Source organism: Eptatretus burgeri, chromosome 16, assembly GCF_056783735.1.
Source record: "Eptatretus burgeri isolate ZD-2024b chromosome 16, Ebu_testis_v1, whole genome shotgun sequence".
Lineage (NCBI taxonomy): Eukaryota > Metazoa > Chordata > Myxini > Myxiniformes > Myxinidae > Eptatretus > Eptatretus burgeri.
Window position 1 is genome coordinate 10,887,498 of NC_140976.1, and position 13,182 is coordinate 10,900,679.

General features: G+C 42.1%; 1 protein-coding gene across 2 annotated transcripts in view; it reads right to left on the minus strand.

The window, feature by feature from the left end:
• The window catches only part of LOC147010507 (cathepsin K-like), a 43,272-nt gene extending 34,206 nt beyond the window's left edge, over nucleotides 1-9,066 (minus strand). For both annotated transcript variants that reach the window (XM_085858916.1, XM_085858917.1), the window contains exons 1-4: nucleotides 8,950-9,066; nucleotides 8,755-8,791; nucleotides 8,500-8,590; nucleotides 1,366-1,508 (exon numbers count right to left, since the gene is read on the minus strand). In XM_085858916.1, coding sequence (XP_085715042.1) covers nucleotides 1,366-1,508; nucleotides 8,500-8,590; nucleotides 8,755-8,763 — 243 coding nt within the window. In that variant the 5' untranslated portion in view covers nucleotides 8,764-8,791; nucleotides 8,950-9,066. The remainder of the gene's footprint in view (nucleotides 1-1,365; nucleotides 1,509-8,499; nucleotides 8,591-8,754; nucleotides 8,792-8,949) is intronic.
• Between the last annotated feature and the right edge of the window lie 4,116 nt (nucleotides 9,067-13,182).

Here is a 13,182-nt window from a genome sequence, read left to right on the forward strand (position 1 = left end):
GGTCAAAAGGTCACAGCTCAAGCCCACATAAAATCATCAATTTTCATCCTTTAAACTTGACATTTGAAAAGCTTTTGCATATTGTGTAACAGAATTGGTTTGCCAAAAATCAGAACGGTTGTTTTAGCTGTTTTGACATGAAAACAGTTTCCATGACAACATTTTCATCCCATTGGAAACAAATGGGACTTTTTCTGAATTTGTTATTACTATAACTCAGTATTTTTCATGATATCAAATTGAAACTTATGCAGCTTATTTATACATATGTACAGTCTAACTGAGTAAAATTTGATCAAAATTGATCAAAGGTTGAGGTGAAGACCATCAGAAACATGTAAAACACCAATTAGTTCGCAATTAAAAAATGTATCAACCAAATTTGTTTTGCATAACAATCAATCATAGTAAACACATGATAGGTCAAATTTTCGAGATGATGAAATTGCTGTTTCCATGTCAACTATTCTCTATTTGGATTACGCAAGTATCGTGCCACACACAACATCTTTCTTGTTTGATTGTGTGTTTGACTTGTATTACTCCTGAACCGCTGGGCGGAATGAGTTGAGAACTGGTGGTTGTACTCGAGGTTGTGCACGGGAAGGTTTGAGGTGGTAAATGAAATTCATGGTCCCGGGGTTTGAGGTGGGGAGCGGAACCCAATTCTCTCCACTTAAAAATGTATGGCATAGCGTTGCTCTCGGTGGGGTTATTTCAATCTTGGGTATTTAAAGTTATACTAAAATACTCCGATTTTCAGGAAATTAACCCTTCTCTCAGGATGGGTTTTTCACGAGTAATAATAATAAGGAAAGGAAGGAAGGAAGCTTCCTGCACACAAGGAAGCTCAGGAAAAGTCCCTAAAGCAGTTGAGAGAGAGACAGAGACAGAGACAGAGACACAGAGAGAGAGATACAGAGAGAGAGACAGAGAGAGAGATACAGAGAGAGAGATACAGAGAGAGAGAGAGAGAGAGAGAGAGAGAGAGAGACAGAGAGAGAGAGAGAGAGACAGAGAGAGAGAGAGAGAGAGAGAGAGAGAGAGAGAGAGAGAGAGAGAGAGAGAGAGAGAGAGATATACAGAGAGAGAGATACAGAGAGAGATATACAGAGAGAGAGAGAGAGATACAGAGAGAGATATACAGAGAGAGAGATACAGAGATACAGAGATACAGAGATACAGAGATACAGAGATACAGAGATACAGAGATACAGAGATACAGAGATACAGAGATACAGAGATACAGAGATACAGAGAGAGAGAGAGAGAGAGAGAGAGAGAGAGAGAGAGAGAGAGAGAGAGAGAGAGAGAGAGAGAGAGAGAGAGAGAGAGAGAGAGACAGACAGAGATCCCATCCCACACCAGGTCTCCGTAGTGATTCATTCCCAAGTGGAAGCTGTGCACACCACGATCGGCCAAGGCATTGTGCCTCTCAATTGTCTCCAAGTTAAACTCCCAGATGAGCCGGCGATATGTTTCCGTTTCTTTGTCTTCATACTTCTTTCCTGCACACAAGGAAGCATTCATTCCTCAAGCAAGTTCTTTGATTCACATGGCAACAAGTCTATGTTGGTCAATAAAATTGAAAGCAATTTAATCTTGACTATAGGTCTGATCAGGTGTGAGAGCATGCACTGGAGCAGAGCATCAGTGCCTTCACTTTCTGCCGGTACTCCAGAAGCCTCCATCTGGCCATTCCCCAGAGAGATGCCTGACCCATCCCCAATTTCCTTGAAACCTACTGCAACCACGAGGCACATGGTTGACCCGTTGGCCTCCTCCACTCACGAAGCTCCCTTGTTGAGAGAATATGATGAGCAGGATCAGCATCAGGAAAACGGGCCACATGTCCAGACAGCCGCAGCTTATGCTCCCGGACTATACAAATAACAAAGGTTCGAAACCTCCATGAATAATGGTGCCCAGCTGATGATCCTGGCAGTTGGGAAATCAATAAATTGCTTATACGTTAAGGTTAAAACTGATAAAATAGTTTTTGTAAGTACTTACCAGTACATAATGTGTGTGTGTGTGTGTGTGTGTGTGTGTGTGTGTGTGTGTGTGTGTGTGTGTGTGTGTGTGTGTGTGTGTGTGTGTGTGTGTGTGTGTGTGTGTGTGTGTGTGTGTTGTTATGTCTGGCTTCCTTATTGGGGGCTATGGTGCAGCAATTGGTCTTTATTTTGATTAAGTCTCCATCTCAGATCCTTGGTCAGAGTACAAGTCTCACATCCGTAGAGCAAGACTGGAAGGACCAGGGACTTAAAGACTCAGACTTTCGTTGTCCTGCATAGGTATTGACAGAACCACATCTCATAATGCAATGAATCCCTTATTCCCCAGGCTCGACCCAAACATCTCACGACTTCTGGCTTACAACATGCAGAGACGTGAATATCACTGCCATGGTACAGGAAGTGAATCTTTCTGTGACCTCAACATCCTCACCATCAACAGGTATAGACAAGATAGCAGCATCCAAGATGTCAATGAAGGCCTAGATCTTAGTTTTGACCCAGGAAACCTGTAATCCCAGTGGCGCCAATTCCTCACTCAGAACCTGGAGGGCCGCAAGGATATCCAAAGTCTCAGCAAAGATGACAGCATCATCTGCAAAATCAAGGACAGAGATTCTGACAAACCCAAATTATGGAGCACAGCTTGATCTCTCCAACATCCTCCCCAGAATCCAGTCCATACAAAAAGTGAAAAGGGTGGAGGCAGTACACACCGCTGACGAACTCCAGTCACAACTGGAAATAAGTCGGTGATGGAACCACCACACCTCACAGCACTCTCAGTCCCAGAGTAAAGTTCAGACATCAGATTGATCAGTTTTGGTGGCATCCCAAGAAGACTGAGAATCCTCCAGAGGACATCCCAATTCAGTGAATCAAACGCTTTGCAAAGATCAACATTGGCTGCAAGCAGCCCCTGCCAAAACTCTCATCTGCGTTCGGTGAGGACCCGAAGAACAAGGATACGGTCAATCATTGACGTCTTTGGTGTGAAGCCTGACTGCTCTGGGCACTGGTGCTCAAGCAGAAAGTGGCGAAACCTATTAATAATTATCCAAACAAAGTCCGTGCCCGGCACTGAGAGCAGCGTCATCCCTAAGGTAGTTGTTGCAGTCCTGACAATTACCCTACCCTTCCAGAGAGGGACAACAAGACCCCTCTTCCAGTCAGTTGGGATGATGCCTGCACTCCAAATGGAGAACAGAACTGCATGCAACGACATAAGTACAGAATTTCCACCAGCTTTGAGAAGTTCAGCATGGATTCCGCAGATCCCAGGAGCTTTACCCCTTTCAACTGGATCACCACAGTCTGTTTCGACAAACGAAGGTGGGTCACAGTTGGTTGGAGGGTCAGCGATAGGGATAGCTATAACCCTGACATCCAACTCAATAGCTGGTGGATCAGCCTGGTGCAGCCGCTCAAAGTAACTGGCCCAGCAGGCCTTCTGCCAGATTGTTGGTTCTGCCAAAGCAGTTTCTCAGCCTGGGACGATTTGTATAGAATTAGGACAAGAATTTGTAATTACCCTGCGCTCACGAAGCGAAAAGCAGGATTAAGCGATCAGTAGCGTATGCATGGCATATGTACGTATGGTGTATGTACGTATGGCATAAGTGTCTGCATTTTGTTGAGAGCGTACATCGAAAACCGTTCAACGGGGAAAATTAAAACTACATGTTGCATGCCCATGTGATATTGCGGTCACTCTTGAAATTTGAAGAGGATTTGCCTTTCAGCTCACTGAATTCAACCACCAACTATTTTTCAGTCAACATCGGTCAACATCGGCTGAAATTTCTAAAATTGTCCATTTTCATCCGATTGATTCGGAAATTGAACAGGATTTCCATAACAGCTCATTGAATTCAACCACCAATTATTTTTGAGGTCAGCGAATATGCGAAGGTCATTATATGCGAAAAGGTCAACATCGGCCAAATTTCTAAAATCCTAAATTTTCATTTGATTGACTTGAAATTTGAACAGGATTTGCATACCAGCTCAATAAATTCAACCACCAACTATTTATCACGTCAACATAGGCCAAAAGTTCAACATTGGCCAAATTTCTAAAATTGTCGATTTTCATCTGATTGACTTGAAATTTTAACAGGATTTTTAGATCAGCTCACTGAATTCAACCACCAAATATTTTTGAGGTCAACATAAGCCAAAAGATCAACATAGACCAAATTTCTGAAATCCTCAATTTTCATCCGATTGACTTGAAATTTGAATAGGATTTTCATAAAAATGACCATCATGTGTCACGTGGTCTGGCAGCCATATTGGATCGAAGGGGAAATATTTGAAAATCTTCGTAGGAGAAACCGCTTAATCAATCAATGCAAAATTTAATTAATTGATAAACAACCCATTGGAAATATGGTTTGATAAAGATGACGTCATTGGTAATGTGGTCTGGCAGCCATATTGGATCAAAGAAAAAAAAAACCCTTAAAAAAACAAGAGTTGGCTCACACCAAGTCCTTCTCAAGACTGCACAGGGTATGTATTCTATGAATACCATCGAGCTTGTTCATGGTGCCAGTGATGGGTTACCCACTGCACAAAGGACACGGTGGGATGTTTAACGTCCACCACCAAATGTCAGTAGACAGTAAGTCCAATTTAACATCCATTCCAGGGACAGCACACACATTGATGAATCACTCTGCTTGTGAAACACCAGGATGATAGTTTAAGCTGGGTCAGGATTCGAACCCAGGCTAGACAGCCTTGAGTTGAGTGTGCATACATCAAAGCCATCCTATCAGCCTCCAAAATTATTACGACATATAAAATGTTATTGAGGACATTTTCTATCTCCTGTCTATGTGAAAACTGCATTGTCCTTGCAAAAACACCAAAAAATACTATTATATGAAAGCACGAGTCGTTGTTTGTCAAAATATTCTTATTGGGTAGTCGATCTAGTCGAAAAAAAATTGAGATTTTTTTTTCTCCCCTTATTATCAATATTTCCGTCGATATGTTTCTCCGTCTGTCTGTGCTTGTTGGGTAGTCGATCTAGTCGAAAAAAAAACTTGAGATTTTTTTTTTCCTACCCTTATTATCAGTATTTCTGTCAAAATGTTTGTCTGTCTGTCTGTGCTTGTTGGCTGCTCTTAGAGCACCCTTATTCTGGACATTTCCATCTGTCTGTCCGCGAAACTTTGGTCAAGCCTAGGGGCTAAACCACGAAACCACGAAAAAAATCGAAAAAAAAATCAAAAAAAATTCGAAAAATCGAAGCTTACAGTTCTGTGCACAATCTATCTTGCTCCCTTTATGCCAATTTGCAGCCCAAACAAAAATATTTGTAGGAGGAGACAGGTTTTGGGCGAGTACATGTCGAACATTGCAGAAACGGTTAATTGCGAATATCTCTAAGAGAAAGAGTCTGATTTTGATGAACCTTGGGTGAAATGTGTACAATGTGGCTAGCATGTACACAAAAATGAATGGTTGCTATACACACCTCCGTTGCTTAGCAACAGCTAAAATACTTTATCGTACATCGTACACTTATTGTGGACTGTACAAAAAAATCAATACCTGGGAAACTGGACCTCCGAGGGACCTGTTTTTTTGTGCCCAAGGAGAATCTTACAGCATCATATAAAAAAATAAAATCTTTAGCGAATAGATAAATGGAATTACCAGGGCTGCCATTTGTTAGTCTCTTTGGAAACATGCCTGAAATTTCACAAGGCGGGTTTCTGGGCGCAAACTAAGAGGGCTGTGATAATCGTATTTATTGTGCAAAATTGATTGATAGCATGTACATCAATATCGGCTAGTCGCGTCGGCCAGCTTTCCATCTCGAGCGAGCAGCCGTGTCGCCTACCGCTTGTTGGGTAGTCGATATAGTCGGAAAAAAAATTTTCAAAAAAAATTTTTTTTGAAATTTGTTTTACCCTTATTATCAGTATTTCCGTCGATATGTTGGGTAGTCGATCTAGTCGAAAAGAAAATTTTTTTCAAAAAAAATTTTTTTTGAAATTTGTTCTACCCTTATCACTATTTCCGTCGATATGTTTGTCTGTTCGGTCCAGTGCTCCGTTAATACAATTGCGATTTCGATGAAACCTGGTTGGTAGGTTCATACCATGACCGAGTTATGTGCAAATGAGAACCGTTGCTATGGACACCACCATTGCCTAGCAACGGGACTTTGAAATTTTTGAAAAATCATAAAAAATTAATTTTTTCGAAAATCAAAAATCGGGCCATGAGCGACTGTGGCCAGTAAATTAAGCCATATTGTCAAAAATTTCCAGTCAGATCCTATGAAAACTGTCAGAGAAGATAGACATTGAATGAACCCTGGTTGAAAACAATAAGAAAACGAAGTTCGTTATTTCTCAGAGACTATGAGTCAGATATACATGAAACTGGTGTGGTAGGTTCATGGTATGTCCTAGTTATGTGTGAGAAAGAACCGTTGCTATGGACTCCTCCGTTGCCTAGCAATGGCCGAAAAACCTCTAAATGTGGGGGTATTTTCATGAAAAAAACAATCTGCAGCATTAACCCTTGAAGCAAGAATCATGAATTTTCTTGTGCTTAATCCTCAGGTCATTCCCCAACGAATGGGCCCATCGCGTCAGGTTCTATTGGGTAGTCGACTACCCATGTCCGCCTGCCGGCTTGTATGAAAACAAGCCAGTAGGCGGACATGGGTAGTCGCGATGGGCCCTTTCGATGGGGAATGACCTGAGGATTAAGCACAAGAAAATTCATGATTCTAGCTTCAAGGGTTAATGCTGCAGATTGTTTTTTCGTTAAAATACCCCCACATTTAGAGGTTTTTCGGCCGTTGCTAGGCAACGGAGGGGTCCATAGCAACGGTTCTTTCTCACACATAACTCGGACATACCATGAACCTACCATACCAGTTTCATGTATATCTGACTCATAGTCTCTGAGATATAACGAACTTCGTTTTTTTATTGTTTTCAACCAGGGTTCATTCAGTCTATCTTCTCCGACAGTTTTCATAGGATCCGGCTGGAAATTTTTGACAATATGGCTGAATGTACTGCCCACAGTCGCTCGTGGCCCGATATTTGATTTTCGAAAAAATTAATTTTTTATGATTTTTCAAAAATTTCAAAGTCCCGTTGCTAGGCAATGGATGGTTCCATAGCAACGGTTCTCATTTGCACACAACTAGGTCATGGTATGAACCTACCAACCAAGTTTCATCGAAATCGCCATTGTATTAACGGCGCACTGGACCGAACAGAGAGACAAACATATCGACGGAAATACTGATAATAAGGGTAGAACAAATTTCAAAAAAAAACTTTTTTTTTAATTTTTTTTCGACTACATCGACTATCCAATACTAGTCATTGTTGATGCCGATAGTTGGGGTGAGGTTGAGGAGTTAAAGCACTCTATGCATGGGTAAATGTGTCTTCCTTTCCTTCTCTTTCTCCCCCAAATTTTTTGGAAAATATGACTAATTGGTCCGTCAGGAAACATTGATGGATCATGGGGTGTGTCGCTGTCGGTATCTGTGCAGGTGGATGAATATTTGAGTCTTCAGGTCCTTGGTGCTTCCAGTCTTGCTCTACGGATGTGAGACTTGGACTCTAACCAGGGACCTGAGATGAAGATTTAACACCACCGGTACCAGGTCTCTTCGGAGAATCCTTGGCTATCGCTGATCGGACCTTGTGTCCAACGAGCAGTTGCCGAGAGAGACTCAAATTAGATTTGTTACCTGCATGGCCCATGAGCATCAGATGTGGCTGAATGGACATGTGGCTCGTTTTCCTGATGCTGATCCTGCTCACCAGATTCTCTCAGCGAGGGAGCCTCATGAGTGGAGGAGGCCAACGGGCCGACCACATGCTATGTGGTTGAGCAGGTTGATTGGCATCTCAAGGAGATGGGAATGGGCCAGGCATTTGCCTGAGAGATGGCCAGACGGAGGCCCCTGGAGAGGAAAGTGGATGCAGCAATGCGCTGCTCTGGCACAAGCTCCCAAACCTGACCTGACCTGAATAAAACGATGGTTAGGCTCTGCTAGTACTATGATATGAAAATACGAATCTTGGCAAGACCGTTTACAGGCAAAGGTCTCATGTGAGTGGAAATGTGATCCAGTGTGAATATTCAGTACAAACACAATGAACGGAAAGCTGCGATTTCACAATTTCATTTTGAATGTATTAAAATGTGTAGTTTGTGCATGAAATGTGCTCGAGAAGCATAACAAAGACATTTTTATATGATGTTTTATATGATAAAGAAAGGGATCAAGAGCAATTGCAAGCAAAGGTAGGAGAGAGAAAATCAAAAACGAATCTTTCTCAAGATTAGAGGTGACAGAAAAGGATAATTATCCATTCTTGGAAGGAGGAAAATTGGAAGATTATGTTCTCAATAAATCCACTTCCACTTTATGCTTAATCACCAAGAAGATATCACATGTCCCAGGTGAGTTACACTGCACTGCTCTCACCATGCTCCATTTTCCACCTGCTCCATGCAGAGTCATCTGAGCTGACTGTGTACAGTGTCAGGCAGAGGAGGAAGCAAATGGACTTCATTTCCTGCAGGTAGAGAAGAAAACAAAATTAAATAAACAAAAGAGATAATTCAGTCACATTCACTGATCCGATTAACCCATAAAACATCAAGCAATCCAAAATAATAATAATCTCCGATTGCGGTTATTCGATGTTCATGTCACTATTATTCTGAGTTCCCAACATACCTGTTTCATGATTCCTCAACGTTCCACCTGCAATGATCTGCTGTCACACATATTGTACATATCTTTCCAATGCAAGAAACTCAGATATAATATTAAGTTCACCAAACAACTTCACAGGATAAATCTCTCAAAAGATATAGCAGGAAGAGATGAGAACAAGTGGTGTTGAGAATCCTTGGAATTGAAAATACTCACCTGGATGTGAAGTTTGCAACGAAGAAGAGTGTCTCAAATGTACTTTGCTCTTACTCGAGGAGACAACTTCCTTATCGAGTTTGGGGTGGGATATGAGTACCTCTGCCAAAACCGCACCACTTCCTTCATTGAGAAAAAATGTTGCCTTGATACAGGAATTACGAGTCGAACTACTGTATCTTAAAATAAAGCACACAATTACACACACTATATAGATAAGTTGACAATATTATGCCATCAGGGATAATTCTTCGAATGAATATTGGATAACTAATATCACGTGTTGATGCAGTATTTTTGGACAACCTCCTTCTCTCTTTGCTGATGACTATTTGTTAGGGTTAGGGTTAGTGACATTCCTCATGCTTCTGACAGACAGGAGACTGCCTCTTCCCTCTCCTCAAACCTCAAAAAGAGCAGAGGGTGCAACACCAAAAAGAATGCCTTTCATAATTAAAGTGTGAAGATGTGCGGAGCTGAGGTTGGAAATCACCCAATTGGGTGGAGTTTTGTCAGGAGCTCGTTCTGTGCCACAAGACCATGACATCTGACGTGCCACCACATATTATGAGAGGGTTTCTACGGGTCACACGGGTCCTGTTGCACCTTGACGATCTTTGCTGCTCTATATTAGTTAATCCTCTCTGTTTTTCACCCTCCACAGAATCATATACTCAAGTGAGCAATAACATAGTATTGTCTCAGTTTGATGGTATTATGGTCGGTAGGTGATCTCTGCGTTTTGACATTCATCACGGTTCTCCTGATGTAACGGTCGTCATTATTTTGCGATGTGCATTGTTCCTTTTTCTGTTCTCGATTGTGATTGTGGCTTGGCAAACTTCCAGTGGTTTGTTTTTGCAGTCAGAGTTGTGTTAAAGCAAGCCGTTAAAGGACCCCGTCTCTGTGCCTGCACGTGACACTTCTTTGTATAATGGGTGACACATGCTGGTGAAATTTGAACTATTGTTTACCCAGAGATACTCTTTAACAGAAACCAGTGGAATGTCCCCAACAGTAACTTTCCTCTTTGGAATGATTTTCAATTTTGTTTAACTGCCAGACGAAATTTTATTTTTATCTCACTTTCTGGATGCTTGACCAGGATGAATGCCTGGTGTTGGCTTTATGGTTCGGGTGGTGGGCTTGGGATTCTAGGGTCCTGAGTTCAAATCCCGTAGCCATTGAATTAATACCAGGTGGGGTTGACTCAGCCTGTTTTCCTTCCGAGTTCGGCAAAATGATTACCAGCTTGCTGGGATGATTCAGCCATTCTAGTATCCTGCATGAGAGTGGCGACCCATCCAGGATTGTGCCCAATAGCCCAGGAGACTGCTTCGGCAGCACTGACGCTCTGTATAGAGTATAGTCCTGATGGATGGACCGGGATAACCTTCCATACAATTTGCCAAATTCAGAGCCAAAGTACTGCTAAACTGCAGGCACGTGTTTTGATTCCTGTTCTACAATTTTCAAAATATGTAATTAAATTCAAATTAAGTAGTTCCCCAGTATCCTCTAAAGTTTTCATTAGCATCAACATAATCATTGACCTCCTCCATAAAGTTATCCTCTAAAGTTTACATGGGTTCTAAGTCCAAATTTTATTTCACTCCATACTCTTCAGAGCGCTTCCTCGACTTGGAATGAGTCACTCTATAATAAAAGGTTTATATCCGTCATTAATAACGTCTACATCTGGTGTCGCCTCCTTTTTGGGTGACCCTTCAATAGTCACTGCCTGCAATGGGCCCTTTTTGAACATTAGCAAAAGCAGTTGGAATAGCCTTTGGCTGACAATCAGTTTGGATTTTCCTTTCCAACATATGACACTGAGAGATTAGGTGTCCTCTCCTCTTGCAATAGGCACAGTTAAGCCAGATGAAAACTCTGTGGTCGGTTTCTGAACACCAGGAAAGATTAACTTCTGGTCGGCAGGCTTAAAATAATCAAACTTTGCATGAGAGTTTTCTGGAGGACCTTTAAATAAGGGTCTATTTCCCTCAATTGGTTCACTGTAGCTCCCCAGGTTACTTTTGGTTGGAAAACCCGGTTTGTAGAGATAGAGATAGATTGTGTGAGTCAAAGCATAATCATCAGTTATAGTTGCTGTGGTGTGCAACTCCTGTACCTTTCGTTCATACAAATGCATCCGAATGTCAGAATGCACACACTGCTTCAACTCCTCCACTGAAATTAACTGCCTTATTATGCAAGTCATTCAAAATTTCCTTGGAAGTACACCACTGATCAAACAAAGTCTCTTCTTTTCCAAGGACATTCCACATGGATTTCATTGTATTTCTTCCTACACTGCTTGAACTTCTGCCTGTAAGCTTCTGGGACCAGTTCATATGTTTTAAGAATTTCCTCTTGTTTTTTTTTACTTCATCATACTGTGGACACTGGTCACTCGGTAAATCAGAGTAAATATCTTGAGCTGTGTCAACAAAAACACTTTGCAATTAGAAGGGCACTTGGTAGAGCGCATACCTCTGCCACACAATGCCTGATCCAGTAGAACATATTGGGCCCAATAAAGTTTTGAAATATCATGCTATATATCGTTTTTGGCTCCTTCTCTCAAGAGTGAAGAATCACTTTGAAAATTAAATAATTATTGTCATAGTCCAAGGTCCAGCGTTAAAGACCTCTCCCCCATACGTGGTGATGGGTGAATGATTCACTGCCTGCAGCTGGATCGTAGTACCAGTATCCACTAAAAACCTGGTACCTGTTGCCTTGTCGGTTATGTAGAATAGGCGAATAGATGTGGATCCCACTGCCTGGCTGACTTGTCGCCACGAGTTGCTCACATTGGAATTTCCCTGCTCCAAAGGGTGGGACTGGTATGAGAATTGACTGATGCATTTGTGACCCTTTCCTCCATGCTTCCAATGGTACCAGCACATCTGTTTGGCGTGTTTGTGTGCGCTTGAACTGGGGTTGTGTCCTTTTCATTGACTTTGAGATGAACCATGCTTACGGCTTGTACTCCCATCTCTTTTCACCTGTAGTTGCGTCATCAGAGCTTGTACATGTCTGGTCAAGTTCTCAACCTGGGTGGACAAAGAACAGACTTGGTCTGGTTGAGGTGCAAGGTACTGTTGAGGTTTTGAAATAGCTCCTATGTGCATAGTGGAGGAAAAAGGAGAACAGACTTCCATGATCTTGTCGGTGAGGTCCGCCAGTTGTTCGATGTTGACAGCCTTTTTAGTTGAGGACAATATCAGTTGGAGGTTGGTGTGAAGTCTCTGGAGAAACAGCTGTTTTGAGATGGTATTCTCCAATGTATTGTCCCCAAGCAGCTGTCTCATCCTTCACAAAAGCTGAGAGGGTTTTCTGTCACCAAGCTTTTCAGAAATGAGTAGTTGGTGTTGTTTCTTTTGCTCTGAGGCTGAGGTACACCTGATGAGCTCAGCCTTGAGTGTGATATAATGTTCTGAGGTTGAAGGAGCAATTAGGAGGTCCCTCAATTCTTGCACTATTTCTGGCTGGAGAGATCCAACAACATATGCAAAGTGTGTGTCCTGTGACATGCCTGGTTAGGACACCATATGCAGTGGTGACATGCCTGGTTAGGAACTGTGCTTCAACTTGCACAAACTGCATTGTAGGATCGTTGAGCCAGAAGGGAGGGAGTTGTAAACTAACGGACGCTACCAATGATAGGATACGTCAGCAAATGCACCTTGGTGGATGCCATCATCAGATGTAGTTTCAACAGACATTTTTTTGTTTGATTCACTTATTGTGGTGGCATGATTTCATGCTTCCACTGGCTATGAACAATGGTCCATCGCCACTGCTCCCGAGTATTGGGGCACCGTTGAAGCAATGCCCCAACTATCAGTACACTGGTACTCATTTTGCCGACCTCAGAAGGATGACAGGCTGAGTCAACCCCACTTGGTGTTAATTCAGCAGCTGATGGGACTTTAATGCAGGACCCTAAGATCCCAAACCCACCACCCTAACCACTAAGCCAACACCAGACTTAGTATCGACAGACATGATAATAAGTAATCACATCGGGGTTACCAATATAGAAGATTGAGTTATCAATTATCAACTTCTACTCACCGCTAAAGGTTGATGATTTCATCTAGTCTGAGCAGTGCCCCATAATCTGTTAAGTTTGAGTACAAGTGAATACAGTTGCAAGTTAAAAAAGAAGCAAGAAATGGCGTATCACTCGTGGGTCAATTCGGCGTCATGTCCACGAAATAATAT